Source organism: Theropithecus gelada, chromosome 15 (assembly GCF_003255815.1).
Source record: "Theropithecus gelada isolate Dixy chromosome 15, Tgel_1.0, whole genome shotgun sequence".
NCBI lineage: Eukaryota > Metazoa > Chordata > Mammalia > Primates > Cercopithecidae > Theropithecus > Theropithecus gelada.
The window spans coordinates 12563918-12584746 of record NC_037683.1 but is presented as its reverse complement, the minus strand read 5'-3'; the positions used below and the strand labels follow the sequence as shown (position 1 = coordinate 12584746).

General features: G+C 50.3%; 1 protein-coding gene across 2 annotated transcripts in view; it reads left to right on the top strand.

The window, feature by feature from the left end:
- MVB12B (multivesicular body subunit 12B) overlaps positions 1–20829 on the top strand; it is a 180485-nt gene that overhangs the window by 146476 nt on the left and 13180 nt on the right. For both annotated transcript variants that reach the window (XM_025360209.1, XM_025360210.1), the window contains exons 8-9: positions 8524–8579; positions 11113–11172. In XM_025360209.1, the coding sequence (XP_025215994.1) occupies positions 8524–8579; positions 11113–11172 (116 nt within the window). The remainder of the gene's footprint in view (positions 1–8523; positions 8580–11112; positions 11173–20829) is intronic.

Here is a 20829-nt window from a genome sequence, read left to right as displayed (position 1 = left end):
TGATTGTAAAAAGAACAGTTGAATGAGCTCATTGTTTTCTGGGTTTTTTCTTTAATGTATTTTACAAACACTCTGGTGACAGGCCTGACACGCTGATTTCTATGTACTCGCACTTCAGTTTGGGATTACAGCATTAATAACAGAGTTCCATGCATCATGCCATTTTTAAGCATGATCGTTATGATAAAGGGCATATACTTAATTACAGGCCTGCTTAATTACAGCTCTGTTGAAGCTCGTTTGTTTAGGAGAATGCTAATTGCGCCACAGAGCCAGCGGCACATCCTTGCTTTCATCTGCTGGTGGTAGCTCGATGCTGTGGATCAGCATTTTGTTAAAACTGCCACCAAAAATTAAAAAAAAAAAATTTTAAAACAAGAAGAAGAAAGCACTGGTCGGGTACTGAAAGGAAACCTGCCCCAGCACATGGCTTTTGGTAAGAGCAGAAGCCACAGTTAGCTGACCAGCCTTCCCTACGTGGTGGGTACTTTATCTCTGTTGTCTTATTTCATTTTTCTTCACTCTCACCCCTGGAGACAGCTGTAGTATTATGCCCACCTTACAGACAGGGCAAGTAAGGCTCAGAGAGGTGGGGTGGCCTGTGCACAGCTGCACATCTGCACCTCCTGAGCTGCAGCAAAAACTCAGGTCTGCCAAGCTCCAAGCCCTTCCTTCCCTGCCACAGCCCCCCATAGACCCAGTGCAGGTTACACTCTGGGTTTGAATCCTGGCTCCAGCCAAGGCTCATAACTCGTCTAAGCCTTGCAAGCAGTGTATTAGTTCATTCTTGCATTACTATAAAGAAATACCTGAGACTTGGTAATTTATAAGAAAAGAGGTTTAATTGACTCATGGTTCTGTAGGCTGTACAGGAAGCATGGCAGCATCTGCTTCTGGGGAGCCCTCAGGAAGCTTTCAATCATGGTGGAGGCAAATCCAGAACAGGCTCATTACATGGCCAAAGCAGGAACAAGAGGGCTGGAGCAGGAACAAGAAAGCCAGAGGGGAAGGCGCCACACATCTTTAAACAACCAGATCTCGCAAGGACTCACTCACTATCATGAGGACAGCACCAAGGTGGGGGAATGCTGCTAAACCATCCACAAGAAATCCTCTCGCCGCATAATTCAGTCATCTCCCGCCAGGCCCCACCTCCAATACCGGGGATTACAATTGAACATGAGATTTGGGTGGGGACACCGATTCAAACCACATTAAGTGGTAATGTTGAGGCTTGAGTTACTTGATGCATGTTCACCACCTTGTGTGTGGGCAGTAAGCATGAATTTCCTTTCCTTTTCTATTTTGTAGAACTGGGCTTGGGGAGAATTTCTCTACCTCTCAGGTTCGTTGGGGGTGGGGAGCTTTGTCATGGCACACGGAGAGCTCTAAGGCCTGGAGAGAGGGCCGCTGTGTACCTGGGTGTCGTCTTTGGCTCTGCCAAGGAAAGGGCAGGTGCTGTCCCTGCATCTGGGTTGTGACTGCAGACTGGTCAGGTAGTGTCGGCAGGAGAAGCCTCATCCAAGTCCTTAGGCTGCGTGGAAGGGACAGGTCAGGGGTGAAAATGTGCGTCTCATTCACAGCTCTGTCTCCAGTTGCTCGAACAGCATGTCACCCTGCATGGGACTCAGAAATAGACTAAATGCTAGAACATCACAGTCTCTCTGCTCTAAAAGAATAACAAAGACAAAATGCTGGTTTCAGCTAGGGAGAAAGAAAGGAAGGAAGTAAACGTGGCTCCCCAGGAGAAGCCAGGACAGAGATGATTCATGAACATTCTTTTGGAACGCATGAAGAATGCATGCCGTTGATTTTAAGAATTATGTTTTGCAAACCTCTAGATATTTTAAAATACGAAAAGGCTGCCCAGATGAGAGGAGACATGGATGTTATGGAATTAAGAGGGGATTTAGCAGTCCCACCGATCAGCTTTCTGCCCAACACACAAATTCCCTCCCTAACTTCCCAGTAGGTCGCTGTCTGCGTCTAGCCCTGTATGCTGTGACCACCATGAAAACATGTGCAGACATTTGATTATGTTCACCTCAAGTCTTCTCTTATCTCAGTCCCCACTTTTGCTGCCGTTCTCATGTGCTGGACACCATACTGGGCTCTGGGGGTGCTGGGCAGGGTGCTAGGATGAACAGAAATGGACAGGATTGTGCCTTCCTGGGCCATTGAACCTGATGGCTGCTTCTCCTTTCCCTCCTGTGGTCTGGCTTCAGTTTCCCTCACCACCCTGGCCTCCTTAAAGGCCCCTGGGATGACCCTCTGGGAAGGTGGTCCTGGCTCTGAGCGCCCCACTCCAGCTCCAAGTAGACCAGGGCAAGTGACTCCTCATCCGGGCACCAGGACTGCGGCACTGTGACCTTATGATGCTCCGTCTAAATAGTCAGATCACATCATTGACTTACTCACCTACAGCCGCCTTCTTTCCTGTCTCCTGCTGTTACTCCGCACCTCTTCCATTCCATCCAACACAGCTGGGTTTCTGGACCTACGCTACAGGACTCTTCGTGGGTCTCTAGTGAACTCCTTCCATTACATTTGGCCCATGATCGCAACTTTTTTTGACTTTCTTGGTTTTCACTCTGTTATCTGGTTTACAGACTGCCCACCTCGGCTTCCCATCAGGCATGCATTAGATAAGCATATCCTTTGTGTCTTCATTTGAGTCATTGATCATGCCCTGGGCACCTTTCCCAGGGGTCATTCAAGGTTAGCATTGGTCTCTTAATCAGCTTCTTGAATGTGTGATTCAACCAGTTATGGATTCTGCTAACCTCCACAGTAGCCACTTGTATTTATCCATCTTGTATACATAGATAACATGAGAAATTTTGTCAGATGCTTTGCTGAAATCCGTATTATTTCAGCCTGCCTTAATCTTTGATATACTAGATTGTCTAAAATAAGTGGGATTTGGTGGGCAGATTATCTGCTTAGCAGAGTCTCGCTGGTCCTGGTGGCACTTGCTTCTCTTTGGAGCCTCCTTGTGCTGGTGAGAAGGGCACTGTGAGAGCCCCACTCCTCTCAGTTCAGCTGCCACTGTGAGCTTCAGCCCATTGGATCCTATCACCTCCTCTTTCTTTCCTCTGAGTTTGTTAAAATCTGTTTTCTAGGCCATGTGTGGTGGCTCACACCTGTAATCCCAACAGTTTGGGAAGTCAGGCTGGGAAGGTCACTTGAGGCCAGAAGTTCGAGACCAGCCTGGACAGCATAGTGAGACCCCTATCTCTACAAAAAATAAAAGTCTGTTTTCTAGAAGAACATAGGGAGCATCTGACTGTGCCCCTCCTTCTATCACAAACTCTCAGACGGTGGTGGTCTGTCCCGAGGCTCCCATCTCTGTTGCTTTACCAGACAGCTCCTCCTTGCAGTCAGGATTAGGTCCAAGCAGGTCCCCTCATCTCCTCTGCCACTGGTCCAGTCAGGAGCGTGTGGGCCGAGGGGTGGAGTGAGGCTGTGAAAGTCCTGAGGGCCCGCCTTGCTGCTGCCTGTTGCTCCTCAGACATTTCAGGAATGGGTCTTCCTTCCCTCCCAGTGGCTGCTGTGGGGCATCCTGCAATGATCTCACATCTCATCTTTGCCTCCTCACTAAGGTTTACTGCTGAGCCTGCCTCAGGGCCAGAAGGTGCCCTCACCCAGACACCTCGACGCCTTCATGTGGAGCAGGTTGGCCATGGGCCCCACCAACTCCCCAGGGTGCCCCAGAAGGTCTGGGAGGGAGGGCTTCTCTGCTGGAGGCAGGTGTGGGGAGGGCCAGCAGACAAACAGGAAGTGCCTCTGAGGGACTTCAGGGCCCACTGGGAGGTGGGGTGAGCACCCTGCCCACTCCCTGCAGTCTCTCAGTGGCTAAGGGAAGGCCTTGTCCTAATCATATATGGGTGTGTGTATGCATATACATATGTATACACTTATAATGGAAATATATAATTTATATCTTACATATTCTATATACAAAATATAAATCTATAATCTATGTAAAGGTATATTTTTACATAATATATGTGATATATATATTTGTGTGTTAGGCTGTTCTTATATTGCTATGAAGGAATACCTGAGACTGGGGCATTGATAAAGAACAGAGACTGAATTGGCTCTTGGCCCACAGTTCTGCAGGCTGTGCAGGAATCAGGGCACTGGCATCTGCTTCTTGGGAAGCCCCAGGAAGCTTCCAATCACGGTGGAAGGTGAAGGGGGAACAGGCATATCACATGGCCAGAGCAGGAGTGAGAGAGAGGGCCAGGGGAGGTGCCACGCACTTAACCAGATCTCGTGAGAATCAGTCACTACCGTGAGAACAGCACCAAGCCATGAGGGATCTGCCTCCATGAGCCAAACACCTCCCGCCAGGGCTCATCTTCAACACTGGGGATTACATTTTAACATGAGACTTGTCAGGGACATATATCTAAACTATGTCAATATATATACAAAAAAATACTGTTGTTGATAATCTAAGTTTTACAAGTGTATAGTCCATTTTCATACTGCTATGAAGAAATACCTAAGACTGCATAATTTGTAAAGAAAGAGAGGTTTAATGGACTCACAGATCCACATGGCTGGGGAGAGCTCACAATCATGGCAGAAGGCAAAGGAGGAGCAAAGGGACGACTTACATGGCAGCAGGCAAGAGAGCATGTGCAGGGGAAACTCCCCTTTATAAAACCATCAGATCTCATGAGATTTATTCACTCTCATGAGAATAGCATGGCAAAAACCCACCCCCGTGATTCAGTTACCTCCCACTGGGTCCCTCCCACGACTCGTGGGGATTATAGGAGTTATAATTCAGGATGATATTTGGGTGGGGACACAGCCAAACCATATCCACAAGTTACTTTTTTCTCCTTGATTTGTATTAAAGCCCTCAACTCAGAGCAGCCAGTCTGGGCAAACCCCTTCTTCCTTATCTCCTAGCTGACTAGCGAGGCAAGAGCGCAGCGTGACAGGAGGCCTGGCTACTGTGTTCAGAAAGCCAGGCTTACAGGACTACCTATGTTTCTAGATCCTTCTCTTTCAAAGACACGACCATCATCAGTTGGAAGGAAAAAGAAACACACGCTGCTTGTGGGAGCAGGGAGAAACTGCTTCACGGGTGAGGGGGTTGACTTTGGAGCGATGGAAATGTTTTGGAACTAGATGGAGGTGGGGACCGCACACCGTTGTGATGTTCTAAACGCCACTGAATTGTTCACTTTAAAATGGTTAATTTTATATGAATTTTTTAAAACATTTCCCTCCCTGCTTAGATCTTCTCAGTCCCTGGAAGTGATTCCCAGGCTTTTTCCATCCATGGCTTTCATCTCCAGCAGCAGCAGGCGGGGGTGGCAGCGAGCAGGGTCCCCAGGTCCTGAGAGAGGTTAGGCACTTGCCCCAGGCTGGAGCCCCCTACCCAGTTCCCCAGACCCCCGTGCATGGGAACAGCAGCCCTCCCTGTCCAGCACAGCCCCTGAGCCCCCAGGCCCTGCCCCTGGACTGGGGACCTGGAACTCAGAGGTGACTCGCACATGCACCTGCCAGAAGAGGAGAGGAGACACAGGCCTGGCCGGACCCCAGGGAGAGCCTCAGGGAAGGCATGCTGCAGGAGAGGCACTCAGAAAACTGGGAAGGACAGTTGAGGTGCAAGCATAGAGGGAGGAAGGGATGGGCAAGCCAGGAAGAGGGTCAGACGCAAGGGGCCAGGGCCTTCAATGCCAGTCGAGACCCCCATCTTGGAAATCCTGCCCTTCTCTGTCCATTGGAGGCACAGACGGTACTGACAGCCTCTGACTAGGGAGGCCTCCCATGGGAGGAGCCCCCCTTCCTCTCTGCCATCCCCAGTACTTCCCAGCCCCCTCAGGTCCTGGTGTAATCAGGTCTTTGCACATCACCTTACCACCTTTTTAACACACAGGTTCCCTAGACATACAGTGACATGTAGATAGAAGCAACTGACACCAGTGAGAGGCAGTTCTTCACCCCCAAATACAAATAAAGTCTTTAAAACATCAGAGGCAGAAAGCCTGGGGAATGAATGGAGAGTGGGTTCTACAGGGGAGCACGGAAGGCGTGGTCTCCAGCTTGCGGGTGTGTGCAGAGGCTGGGCTCGCTGAGAAACTCCCCCAGCACTGGGTCCCATGCCTGTGAGCACTCGCTATTTCCGGAGCCTGTGCACAGTACTTGGGCGTGCAGGGAGGACTCTGCTGTGGACCCTGCTGTCTGTCTAGCAGGCAAGAGAAGCCATGGAAGAGGTGGGTGTGTGCAGAGAGCGGGACGTGTGGACCGTGACGGGTGAAAACAGTGGGCTTCGGGACTTTACTGGGGAGGTCAAGTAGCCTGTACTATCTAGAGCTTTGGGGCCACTGCTGCCTACCTTTGTGACCCCAGCAAGCACCGACTTCCCAGAGCCTCTGCTTCCCAATCTCTAAAATGATCAGAAGTGTTACGAGTGCCCAGCCCATCTCAGCAGCACTGGGAAGGGCCTGGAAGTCAGGTCGGGCCCACGGTGGCGGGAGCTGGCACACCTCTTCCTGGATATCCAGTGGGACTCTGCCCCCCTCTAGAAGGCTTTGTGGCTCTTCGAGGCTCCTTTATTCATTGCCAAACTTTTTCATCTGTGAAGCATCACACACGCATAGGTGCTCAGAGTTCACGCACAGGTCTGCATGCGGGATGTACTGAACGAGATTGAGGCCCGAATGCGGGACATACTGAATGAGATTGTTTGGGGCCTTCCCCTCACCCCACTTTCTGGGGAAGTGTTGCCTGTTCGGGCCCTTTGTCCCGTCTCTTCCGGCAGCTCACAGCAGGTTGCCAGCACCACCTGAAAAGGCCTCTGACCAGGAGTGTCTGAGTCCAGCAACCACACTAGACAGCACCCCTGCTAAGAAAGGAGGGTGCAGGGAATGCAGCGGCTGCCGCCACCTGTGCTGTGTCTTTTTCTTCATGCTGACCCAAGAAGGTTTCATTTCTTTCCTTCCCTAAAATAAAGCATGAATGAGTTCTATGATGTTTTATTTCTGTATGAACATAGCATGAGCCATTCAGCTTTTCTTGCTGATTGGGAGGATCTGTCCTGAGTTTCTTCTCCTCTTATGTCCTTTCCTCTTGTTTTGTTGCTTTCTGCTTCTACTACTCTTCTTTGTTAGGACTGAGGAAAAAAAATATGACCACTGAAGGTTCCAGAGAAGTCATCATTCCAGGAGACATTGGGGGAAGCAAAGATTGTCGCTCCCGGGAGCACACTGCCCAATGCTGCCCCCACACTCTACCTGGCTTCCATTCTGTTCACTCCGTTTCTCCCTGAAACCACAATTTACCGCAAAGCCACCACCTCAGGGTGCGGCCACCCCTGACTTTGGGGCTTCGCATCCCTGCACTCATGACCAGGCCCCGCACGACTATGGCTGCATGTTCCCGACTCTTCCCAGACCTAAGGGAGAAGCTGACACTGGAGAGGCCCCTACCACTGTCCCAGCAGCCACATGCTGCCGTGTTGGCTCTGCAAATGCTGGCGTCACATCTCATCCGGTGTGACCTGTTCCTCAACGTGGCAGGATTTCCAGTCCTGGTGTGGCACCAGAGTCCTCCTCTCTGAGGTTGTAATTCGTAGAGAAGTGCTTACTTATGGAGGCACACCCTGGGTCACTTTTGTCCGTGTGCTTTTGATAGTGATCACCTGGGACAGGGTGGAGGGAGGGGCAGCCACAGAAAAGGAACCACACCCCTGGGCCCCTGGTTTTTCCGTTTGTTGCATCCCCGTTCCATGCCCTTTCCTGTTAAAATTGAGCACACTGGTGAGCCTCAAGTCAGCGCTTGACGCCCTGGGTCTGAGCGACTGAGAGTCAGCGACAGCCACTGTCGCCCCCACCTGCCAAGCACCCGCTCTGTGCCAGCGCTGGCCAGGCGCCCCACCCACTCCACTTCTGATGCACAGGCACCCTGTCATGTAGGCAGTGCCGTCTTTTTAAATGTAACTTCAGTTTTTCATCTTTTAACTTCAGTTGCTCATCTGCAGTCACCAGCTGAGATTTGAACCCAGCCAATCTGACTCCTGAGCTCCTCTTTCCTCCCACTTAGACTTTTCCCCTGAGCCCAACAGCACCTTAGAGCATATCTAATGCACGTGCCTACTGCCTTCGTCTCAGTGCAGCCTGTCCCCACCAGCTGTGTCACCTTCATCCGGCTGTCAGCCCCTGGTGACTCTCCCGTTACAGATCAGAGACCAGACTCCAGGGGTGGAGAGTGGGGGTTCTAGACCAGCCCCTCTCTGCTCCTAGAGCTCTTGTCTACACAACTGCCTGGTGCTCAGGGGATGACGAGGCGCCTGCCTCTCTCAGCACATTGTGTGTCCTGGCAACAAGGGTGGGATCTGTCCTTTTTCATAGCTCCTGCACACCTGTGCTAGATGTCACCTGGCTCCGTCCAGTGACGGATTCATATTCTCTGTTTCGACATCTTCGGTTGCTGGACAACTAAAAGCCATCTTCAGTACCTTTAATGCCATCTTTTTTTCTTCTTCTTCTTTTGCAGCAATGGATGGTGTGCCTTTTATGATTTCAGAGAAGTTTTCTTGTGTTCCAGAAAGTGTAAGTGTTATGCATGATCGCCCTTCCCCTCTGCCACCCCCAGCCTGAGGTCCCTCCATCCTGATTTACGCGACACGCAGGGCTATTCTGGTGGCACTCATGCTCCTTCCCCCACCGGAATCTTGTCTGCCTGCATGTCTTCTCTCTTGCTGGAAGCTGAACCCCACAACCCAGTGACGGGAACTCCTGAGGTTGGGGGTGGATCGTGTGCATCTCTGGCCCTATCAGCCAGTGCCCCAGGTAGCAGATGTTTAAGAAATGAAGAAAACAACAGCTGGGGGATGGGAAAGTAGCAAGAGTCTGTCAGACAAGCTCAGGTGCACCGAGCCTTTGCCATGCCGCGCGTGATTAACCCAACCTGAGCTTCCCTGGTTGTGAATATTCTCTGTCTCCCAAGTCCAACTTAGTAAGTTTTGTTCTTTGTTATTTAAGGATGACAGTTTCCTGTAGAAAGGAGGCTGCCTCATTTTCCCATTGTCATTGCTGCATTCTGTGCTCTGACATGGGGGCCACCACGCAAATGTGGTGCCTGTAGCTGTGGTCTCCTGCCCACGCCAGGCCACCATGGACCTCACCATCCACATCAGCACTCTCACACAGGCCAGGCCCACGCCATCTTTATCAAAGGGACCGAGTGAGCTGGCCAGAACCAAAGGCCGACTTCAGACTGTGAGGGGCGGCCACCCTGCATGGCAGTGGGGTCTCTGCCTCTCACTGCTAGGGTCGGCCCTCTGATGACGCCAGCCCCCAAGCTGGCAGTGGCCCCCTCCCAGCTGCACAGGCTTGGCCGACACTGGCTCAACAAACCCGTTTCTGGTTTTGATCCTTTCTGCAGAAGTTGGCCTTGAGTAGCTAATAAACATGAAGGCCCCAGCTTGGGCACAGCTAAAGAATCCTTCAGTGTTTTTCTTGGATCCAGCTTAAAACCACCCGGCTTGCGATTTGACCTGCTCTGTAGTTTCCATTTTCGTGAAATAGAATAGGCCTCCTCTGAACCCTTCTGGTAAGCAGCTTAATCTTGAAAAATGCTCGTGACGTGACATGCGGAGCTCGAGTAACTTCAGCCGACTCCACAGGGCCGCGTTGCCATGGCGACGCTGGCGCCTCTCCCACCGTTCCCTGGGAGAGGCTGCTCTGTCCTGCTCACCAGCTCCAGTTGGGAGAATTTAGTGGGGTGGTTAGAGCCTAATGACACAGCAGCTGCACCTCTGCTGGGTCCCGGGCAGCATGGGCAGGCGGCCCCGCTCTCGCGCCCCTCGGGCTGGCAGCACAGAGAGCACCACACTGTTCCGTGGCTACCGGCAGCAGCCGCCAGCGAAATGTGTGGCTCGGTGGCCCCGTCCCAAGATCGCCCTCGCGAATGTGCTGCTGCCGCCTCGGCCAGGGCTCCAAGGCCACACAGCCAGGCCCGGTGCCCTGCGCTCCCTGCTCTTCTCAATGCAGTGCCCCGCAGCCCCGCCAGGGGGCTGTCGCTTTGAATGGACGAGGAAATGAGGAAGGGATTTAACCCGCAGCTGCATCGCCAGGAGGCGCTGAGACCGGTTTTGAGTCTGGGTCCTCGGACTCCAGAGCCGGCCTCGCAGGAAACCCCTGCTGGCTTCGCGGAGGCTCCAGCTCCACTCCCACCCCTGGGCTATCGCCCTTCAGAACCATGAGAGCCCTGGGGTTCTGTCGAAGGCCCTCAGGTTTAGCCTGGGCCCCAGGAGGCTGGGCCAAGGACCCCTCTGGGGAACACAGAACACTTAGGTGCCCAGCAGGGACTCAGACCAGGAGCCACATGGACTGGACGCCCTCCGCCCTCCGAGCCTCTGAGTCCAGGCTTCTGTGGGCCTCCAGCTCACTCACTGCCATGTGTATTTGATTTTTCATGCTGTCTGTTGAAAAGCCAGGATTTTTTTAAGTCTCCAATCTTCATGAAATTGTAAAAACTTTCATTAAAATGCAATGTTATCATTTTTTACCACATTGATTTCTCAAATGATAATTGATGGGCAGTTGTTTCATTTACCTGGCATTTCCAAAGACCTGGAATCCCCCCAGCTCCTGCCCTGGATTCCCCCTAAGGAACTCTTCCTCCCTGGGGTTCCTTAAACCTCCTGCCTTACCCAGACACAGTGCCTGGGTGGCCTCCGGGGAGAGCTTGGGCATCTCCAGTTTACAGCTGCAGCGAGAAAGAGCAAATCTTGCCTTCGTGTTCCGCTGACAGGGGGAGAAGAGAGGTGAAGCAGGGCAGCCATCGTCAGCCCTCCAGGAGACCTGGACCCCTGTGAGTGCCACCAACCACAGCTAGGCAGAGGTCCCGCTGCACAGGGGCTGGCACCTTGAGGGCCACATTCCTGCAGCAGGCTGTATTGTCACTTCTGCCACCCCCACGCATGACCGAGAATCCCACTGACTGTCTTCGTGTGGAAAGTGGGTGGAGAAACGCTAGATCACACCATGGCTTGAGACATTAACATTGTCATGCATAAAAGTAAGTGTGGGAAGAGCATTTTCCAGTGATTTAAATGGGCGACTTCATCTGTATTTTCAGATGCAGCCCTTTGATCTCCTGGGAATCACCATCAAATCTCTAGCAGAAATCGAGAAAGAGGTAAGCAAGCCATCGGGGAGGGGAAGGCAGGCCTGGGCCATCGCCCGCACACCGGCATCTCTCGTGTTCCCCTAGGGACCCACTCCAGGAGAGGGACAGGTGGAGGTGTCCCTTTCTTCTGAGAAAAACACTTTCGTTTCACCCAAATGTGTTCCTTAAAGTAACTTGATTCTAATGTATTTCCTACTTCCAGTCAAATATGACCCACATCTTGTCTTCTCTAAGTCAGAAGGTTTTACATGACAGACGGAGCCTCAGTTCTCCTTTTTTAAAGGAAGTCTCAGCTTTGGGAAGGTGGAGGTTGGAAGACAGGCACCAGGTTGACTTTTCTTCCTCCATTTGTTTTGTTTTATTATTTGCCACCAGGAGGAGTTTCGGGAAATGACCGAGCCTCTCCACGATTTAGGGGCAGGTCAGGGAACCTTCCACTGTGCTTCATAAGCTGGAACGCATCTGGCAGCCTGGCTTCAAACAGTTTGTACATTTTCCTAATAAGAAAGAAACCCAGGACTGGTGTGCGGATGATAACTCTGAGGAAAGGGGGTTGAGTGAGACCACCAGGGCCCTCCTGTTTCCTTAAGACAGCACAGGGTGTGTGGCTTCTCTTCTGTAGAGCGGGTTGTTAAGCAGTCACACGCCACAGCCAGCTCTCCTCCGAGAGGAACATTCATCTCAAAGATGGAAATGGTAGAACCATTTCAATATTCTCCATTCCTTGGGGTTTTCTCTCGTGTACCCAGCTAGCAGAAGCCGGTTGCATTATTGAAAGACGGCTGAAATCAAGCAAAATTGAATCAATGTAGTACAACAAATTTCTAAACCTGTCATAGCAAAAACAAGACAAAAAAGTCCCCCTTTGTCTTTGATTTTCAGTAAATCATAAAAACCAACCTGATTGTCATATATAGATTTTTCTTTTTTTGATAACTCAGGGAAAAAATGGCTGGCTGGGACATTGGAAACACAGGCGTGCATAAAATTTCACGCCTGCCCCTCTCAGAGCAAGGGAGCTGTGGGTGGCCGTGAGGTCCACCTGCTTATGGACGCCCCATTTGCACAGGACCTTGCGTGGGGTGCAGCCCAGGGGATGTGGGCAAGGCCTCAGAGGGGCTGCGGCTGCCACAGGTGGTCACCAGGGCAGAGGTTACACTGACATACCTCCAGACCAGCCCCACTCCACCGTGGACGGGGGCAAGTCCCATCCCCACTGTTGACCCTGGGATCACGGCAGAGCCTGTCTCATGCGGTGCTTTGTAATGCCAAATGGGTATAGGTGGGATGTGCCGGTAGCAAGGGCCCCACCATCGGGCCATCTCCCCTCCCATTCTGCACCGGCCTGCCTGTGGGCCTAACAGTGGCACTGTTTAAGCACCTGCTGTGTGCTCAGCCTAGGGCCTGAGGCTTTCCATACATGATCACTGGTTCCTACCCCAGGCCTCATTCCTCCCTGTGTCATGGGGAGAAATGGAGACTCCGAGAGCTGGAGTAACTGGCCCAAGGCAAGATGGAGACCCAGTGCGTCGTGCTCCAAATCCTCTCCACTGTGACGGAAAGTGGTGGCTCTGTGTCCTTCCAAGGGGGCGCTCTAGGCTGGTGGGAAAATGGGGCCTAGGAGGCCAGTCAGCCTAGTTCCTGACCCTGGTGGGCCTTTGAGGTACTGGGGTGGGGTGAAGTGGGTGAGGGTCCCAATGTGGGGCCCAGGGCGTGTGGTGGGAACCTGTAAACCTTATTCTCTTCCCCACTCTAAGGACTGAAATCTGTGATTCATTACAATGTAGTGTCTCAATGTCAGGCTCTCCGAGTCACAGTGTGGCCACCCCTAGGAGGTGCAGAGCCAGGGGCGGGGGCACACCCCGGAGTCAGTGCCTGGCTAGAATTTCAGATCTTCCACTGACTTTTCTGAGCCAACATTTCTTTTTCTGCACAATCAGGATAGTAATAGTGCTTAGTCCAGAGTCTATGTGGGTTTAACTGCAAAGGTCCAGTGAATGGCCTGGACCAGTGCCTGCTTCAGTGGCTGCTGGCTGCCACCATTATCACAGCCACCACCGTCACCATCATTACCATTCTCCTTGTCCACAGAGAAGGGCGTGAGTCGGCACAGGCCCACCCATTCTGCTGTCCCACTGCTCTGTTGCTGGGGCCGAAAGTGCCATCCCTATGGACCAAAGCCAGCTGTATTTCTTGGTTTTAGCGATGGGTTTAAAAAAAAAACAGGTCTGGGCCAGGTGTGGTGGCTCACGCCTATAATCCCAGCACTTTGGAAGGCTGAGGCAGGCAGATCACCTGAGGTCAGGAGTTTGAGACCAGCCTGGCCAACATGGTAAAACCTGGTAGAGCACATCTGTAGTCCCAGCTACTCAGGAGGCTGAAGCAGGAGAATCACTTGCGCCCAGGAGGCGGAAGTTGCAGTGAGCCGGGATTGCACCACTGCACTCCAACCTGAGCGACAGAGTGAGACTCCATCTCAAAAAAAAATAACGAAACAGGTCTGTATTTGCTATTAAAGTAAATTAAAGTCGATGTAAAGAAACGTGGGGAGTGGGGAGAGGTTAGAACCTTAAAACAGAGTAGAAAGCCGTAACAAGTATCGCCGCAGTCGAGAGCACCGCAGAGTTTTTCATTTAACTTGAGGATTTAAAAGTTCCTTATGCCACCCATTCATGTGCACAGCCATTCGTGTAACGTTGATGTCCACACACTCTGGCCAGCTGGCTCCTTCCGCAGCCGTGGCAGAGGCTTTTCTCCATAAATAAACCTGAAGTTGCTTCTTTTAGCCACTGAACTCAGCATTGCTCGTGGGAGTTGGGGGCTCAAGGAGAAGTGGTACCCGGAACCAAGCGACTGGCTGTCACTCTTGGGCTCTGCGAGTTTGGCCCTGGAGTGGGCTGAGTGTCCCCTGGGTCGAGATGAGTTTGATTTTGTGCCTTTCATTTATAACAGGTCTGGCTGCCCTTGGTGAGGAGCCTGGGGGTGGAGAATCTCTGCTCAGAAATTTGCTTTGTTCACTGTAAACCTTGGTGTTTTATACCATTAAATTAAAAAAAAAAAAAAAGAGTAAATATAAGTGGGAGACTGCTTTCAGGTTCAGGGGCACAGACCTTTGACCACGCTCCCACTTGTCCAGAACAGCTCCCCAGGCTCACCTGGGATTCCCAAACAGGGTGGCGAGCCCGGCTTCCAAGGAGAGGCTGCTCTGTACCGGGCAGGTGCTGCCCTTCACGATCCCTCTGAACCCCGTGGGAGGAAGTAGGGTCCACCCATTTACAGAAGTCTGGACCCAAGAAGTCAAGTGATTGGCCAGCCCCCCACAGCAGCAACCCAGAGCTGAGCAGTGGGGCTTGAGTGTGACCTGGCTGAATACGTGACCGTCTTTATCGACTACAGAGTGGTCCCAACTTGAAGGGAAATAGAAGAGTGAGCTCTGAGGCAGCACTGTCCTCTCCTCCCAGAACTGCGGCCAGTGTCCCTCCTGCCAGTGTTAACTGTCCTCACCATGCCCTGCCTGGGGGATGTTTCTGAATTGAAGCCCAAACACAGTTGCCACCATTCAGCTTCAGGGACGGCCACCCTCCAACAAACCGTGTGACCCTGTGCACGCTGAGCATGGAGGTTAGGAACATGGGCAGCCAAAGGGAGCTCCTCAGAGCCAGCCAAGCACAGCTGCCCCTACCCCCACAAGGACACAGATGGCCTGGCCCAGGAGCTGCCCAGCACTGATTGACAAATGGGGTATCACCTGGTTAGGGGTGGGCAGTGTCCCTCAGCCCCCAGCATCCTGAGGGGCCCCAGGGAGCATGCACTGCTGGGCCCGCACAGCCAGGCTGCCCTGGAGAACTGGAAGGGGAGAGCCCATTCAGATGCCGGTGTCTGCAGGGACCCTCGTGGGCTATGTAGACAGTGGACAGGACACAGTCTCCCAATGTGGATGCCTGGGGTAAGGGACAAATCTGCCATATAGGTTTAGCTCTGGGGCAAGTTCCCAGGCCCCCTCACCCCCAAAGTGGAGCACAGGCCTGCTCATCCCAGCCCAGCGTGCGCAGTGGTCAGGGCACCCGGCAGCTGGTGGAGCGTGGTTAGAGGTGGCTGCTCTGCTCTTCACCAGGGTCTCCCCAGGAGTCGTGGTACCTGATGCACTTGGGTGAAATTTCACCAAAAACACCCAAGGACGGTCATGTTTTAAAGTTAGAATCAATATATGCGCCATTGAGCAAATTTTGAAGAAAAGGATTTTTTGAAAGACAAAAAACCTTTCATGATTCGGACTTGCTCCGTGATGGCGTGGGTGGCTAAAAGTGAAGGAAGCCATAATTCATAGAGAAATTCCAACTCAAACACCGTCACCCTGCTGGCTCCCTGTGACAGAGCAGCGGCCTCCTGCCTGGCTGTCTTCCAGCGGCCCTGTGCTCCTGCCACCTCTGTCACCTCGCACCCAGAGCAGGGGCCTTGCCGTCCTCCCAGGGCCTGCATACATGAGTCCCAGGCATGAGGAAGTGAATTTTTACCTCATCTTCCCTCAACCAGGGAGGTGACCAGGGGCTGGTCAGTACCAGCCTCGTGGCCACTGTGGGCAGTTTTCTGGTCCTGGCCCCACCTGTCCATGCCTTGTCCCCTCCCCTCCAGTTTAGCTCTGCAGGAGGGCAGTGGGTGACCCGGTGGGGCTGTTGTCCCCGTGAAGCCCTTACTGTTCTCCAGACAAAAGGCTGTCTGTGTCCCGGAGCCTGGAAAGTGTAATTTTGCAGCCAGCGCCCATGATGAAGCATCTTCTCTGGGCATGAGGAGATGGGCGTATAAATATTCTCTGTCTCTGCCGCTCTTTATTTCCCTGGTAAGCAGTTGCCCCATTTCTCCAGCTGATGGATTCCCCATCGCAACCAGGGTGGGAGCTGCCTGGCTCTGCAGTCCAGGCAGCAGCTTCTAAAATAATCCTCATGTCTTGGTTACCTGTGTATCCTCCCTCCCCGCCCGCGGTCCCGCCCTGGCATCCCTGGAAGACCTCAGCATCCCGGCCAGGAGGCAGCAGCGTTGGGTGTGGGTTTCAGGCTGCGTGCGTAACTACCCGCAAGCCTTGTGAGAACAGGAGTGAACCTTTCCTGCAGTGACAGGGCACCGGGCAGTGGAGAAGTCCGGAGCGACCTCCAGCCCCAGGTGGAGCCGTTTCTACCAGCTGCCGACCTCAGCAGAAACCACAGTGATCCCCATTCCCTGCCGGGGGTGCCACCATCAAAACTGCGGCAGAGGAAGCACTCACTAGCCTGCTGCGCTCCTGGTGGAGCAACAGCCTCCATTTTCATTCGACTTTAAAGCCGAAAGATGAGGGAGGGTCTCATTAGTAAAGGGACACTCTAATATTAATCACCCCCTTAAAATTGACAAGGGAGGCAGTTCATTTAACCACTTAATTGCTGCAGGGTTTTATGGGCCGCTGTTTGCAGACATATTTAATGAAGAAGTTATAAATCTAAGGGAGCTTACAATTTTAATTTTATACCTAAATATTTTCCTTGTTCTCATGTTTGTAGTCAATCCTCAAGAGTGTAGTCACGTGGAATGTTCTTTAAATGAACATATTTGCTAACTGGCGTGATTTCAGTTTTTAAAACATTGGTTCCAGCAATTAGGCATTTTTTTCAGTTCCCAAATGACTAGAGAAATTCGTCTTGATTATAATTGCTCTTAGCCACGCATATCTAATTTGTGTCTTTTTAAGTGTTAATTAGTAAACAGTTTGAGCTGACATCTTTATGTGTTTGTGCGTTGAAAAATGGGGCTTATTGCTTATTTAGCTTGGGGCCGATTCCGCTAGTATTTACGTCACGACATTGAGGTGGAATTAACAAAAATGCATTTGGCAGCATGAGGTAAAAAGGATTTTTGAATTCAACTTTTAGATGTCCGCATTGCGCGAGCTTGTGCGGGTCTCTTCAAATATACGAGGTTAGTGTAGATTTGGGACCTATGTCCCACAGGAATAAAGTGAGGCAGATTTTTGTATCAGTAATGAAATGGCAGCGTCCCAATTTTATAAAAGCGAAATGTTCCTATTCCCGCACAATTGTTCGTTCTTTCTACTTTTGGAAAGGTTTCCTGGTGCTTATTAAATGTTGAAGAATTTTGTGGCGCGAACTGGTGCAGCCTGAAAAATGTGTGGTCCCTGTGCACCATCTAGTGGTAGAATCTTAAACTGCAGCAGGAAATAAGATGCCTTTTCTCTGCCTGAGATTTAACATTTCACCACCCAGATTCCTTGTTATTTATTTATTTTTCAGTTAGGAAGCTGAAATGTTTGGGGAAATAAATCTGCCTACCTCAGATATTCAAAGTTACGTAAATAAACAGAAGCCAACCAGTTCTGCCCCTTTTTTTAATATAGTGCTAAAAGACGCAAAACTGTCACCCAGATTCCTACAGAGCTGTCCCACTGAGCTGAGCTAATTCCAGCCCAAAACAAAGAGACGTAACGAATGAGTTAAGTAGATGGCCTTGCAGAAATCATGAGAGAAGTCTGAGGCTTCTGTTCAATACAGGATACAGCTTGGGACCACCGCTTCACAGACTCTACCAGCGTCTGACCACAGTGTCGGAACCAGTTTTATGCCACAGACAAGATTAATTCTCTTCCCATAAATTGTGGAGGTTCTTTTGGGCAGTTTATCATTCTAAGCAGCTCCCCTGCCGATCAAAATTGATTTTTTGAATATTTAGTGTTTTCCTGAGTACCAAGGTTGTCCATGTTTATAAAAATGCAAACATTACAGGAACATGTAAAAGGTGAACCTCCCCCTCCGTCCACTCCTGGGGCACATGCACGCACGCACGCGCACACACGCACGCACGCACACGCGTGCGCGCACACGCACCCATGCACACACACACGCACACACGCACCCATGCACACACACGCGCACACACGTTCAGCAAGCTCGTGCAGTACCGCCGGCCGCGACCTGGCCCTGCACTATGTAGTATGTCTTACACGTCTTCGCATGTTCCTTTACAGATCAGCCTTACTCTTTTTAATGACTACATGTTGTTCCCTTTTATGATTATGCCATAATTTATCTAACCAATCCACTATCGACTGACTTTTGAGGTGTTTCCAATTATTCACTGTTACGCCGCTGCAATAGATTTCCTTGTACACGTGCCCTGGCTCTCCTGGGTCTTTCCCTGGAAGAGGATGCATGTTACCATTTGCCTTTCAAACAGGATGGGGCTATTGGAAGTCCCGCAGTGGTGCCTGAGGGAACCTTTCCTCACATCCTTATTCTAGCTAAGACTCACTGGGACCTTCATGTGCCCCTCCATTTAATTAATAATCTTTGCTTATTTTGGCCAGGTGCAGTGGCTCACGCATGTAATCCTCACACTTTGGGAGGCCAAGGTGGGAGGATCACTTAGGTCCAGGAGTTTGAAACCAACCTGGATGACCCCATCGCTACAAAAATTAAAAAGTTATCCAGGCACAGTGGCTCATGCCTTTATTCCCAGCTACTCAGGAGCAGGCTGGTGTGGGAGCATCACTTGAGCCCAGGAAGTTGAGGCTGCAGTGAGCTATCATTGTGCCACTGCACTCCAGCCTGGGTGACAGAGAGAGACCATGTCTCTTAAACAACAACAAAAAAATCTTTGACCATTCTTCAAGTTGAACAACTTTTGAGATGCTTATGAGCCGCCGTGTTCTCACGTGAGCCTCTTCTGCTTGTTGTCTGCTCAGTTGTTTTCTATCAGCTTCTGTAGCTTTTGCATTGATTTTTAAGAGCTCTTTATGTTTTAAAGACAGCAAACTTTTCTCTATAAGTTCAAATGCTTTAATCACTGTCTTTTCACCTTGTAAACGATGTGTGTGTTCTGCTGTACAAAAGTTTCAAAATGTTCATGGGCAATTTTCTCTTTATTTGGGCTTTGTGTCATAGAAGATTATAAAAACATTCACCCCTATTTTCCCTTATTATTTTACATATTAAAATATTAAATACTTTTCAACTACTTAATCCTTCTGAAATTTATTAGAAGGTAAGAACTACAGACAGCTTTATTTTACCCTAAAACATTGGCTAGTTTTGTCAATATTGGTGATCTTTCTTTGACTCTTAAGTGCTACCTTTATCATATATAAGTGGACCAGTGGACATTTTTCTTGATTCCGTTCTGCTCCATTATTCTATTTTTACATTATTACCACACTATTTTGAATCTTACAGCTTTATAGTAAGTTTTAACATAGGGTAGGGTTGGTTCTCTCTTTTTTCCCCCAGAATTTTACTAATTTAATTCACAGGACTGTTCTTCCAGTTGAACTTTAGAATCCTGCAGGGGAAGAAAGTTCCAGAAAGCCCACTCTAGATTTTTATTGGAACTGCATTGAGCACATGGTTGAATAGAATAGTAATTGGAATCTCAGATCAAGCGTCTCTCCATCCGGAAACAAGGGATGCCTCTTGTTAGCCCAGGTCTTGGTCCTTTCTCTTTAGGTCATTCCTAGCTGCTTTATGTCTTTGTGGTTCTTGTGAACGAGGTATTTTTTTCTCATTCTATTTTCTGTCACTTATATGTCAAGAAACCATTGACTTTTGTGTATTATTTCTGGAGCTAGATATCCCTCTGGCTTCTTTTACTGTTTCTGATGGCTTTCCAGCTGCATTTCATCGGTTCCCCAGGCAAGCAGTTACATCGCCGGCGAATGCTAAGGCCTCCATCCTGGCAAGGTTGTTCCTCTTCCTGTGTGCCATTGTCCAACACCTCGGCAGGGACTTGCAGGTCCCCAGGCCTCCTTATGTCTTCCATATTTTTAATGGAAGTTTGTAGTTTCAATATTAAAGCATAGTGCTGCGGTTTGACTTGCTATTTATAGACGTTGTCTTTTTTTGTTGTTGTTGTTAAAGCGTTAGCCATCTATTTCTATTTTCCTAAATGTTTTTATCGGAAATGGATGGTGGCTTTTGACAATTGTCTTTTAATCATCCATTGAGATGATATTTTTTTCTCCCCAGCCACTGCACTCCAGCCTGGGTAACAGAGTGAGATCCTGTCTCAAAAAAAAAGAAAAAAAGAAAGAAAGAGAGAGAGAAGAAAAGAAAAGAAAAAAAAAGAGAAGAGAAGGGAAATGGCATTTATTCACTGGCCAGGGCATCTGACAGTGCACAGCCCTGCCCAGAGCCCCCACCCAGAGCAGCACAGCTGGACATGCAGGTGCCACAGGGAGCGAGGGGCTGGGGAGAGCGAAGCAAGAGCAAGGCATGTTTTTGTCTTTGTTCATCATGCAGCCATCTTCATTTCCACCACAAAATGTATTAATACAGTGGATTGTATTAATAGAGTTCCTAATTCTGAGTGTCTTGGAAGCCCCCTCCCCCACTGCCCTTTTGGGTCTTGTCAGCAGCCAATGTCATCCTAGCAGCCGCCACCACCACACAGCTTGTTCCCGTGGTGGCCCAAGGCATTCATCATATGAATAAGAGAACCAGGCTAAGCCTGCAGAAATAAAGTGAAGCAGCGGTGATGTTTGCCAGGCAGAACCACCTGCCCTGGTTACCGCTGTGAGTCACACTCGCTCATGCAGAATTGAAGTCAAGGTGAACATCTCACCTTTTGCAAGTCCTTCAGAGGAAGATTTTCCTACCCTTTTCTTTTTTTTTTTTTTTTTTTTTTTTTTTT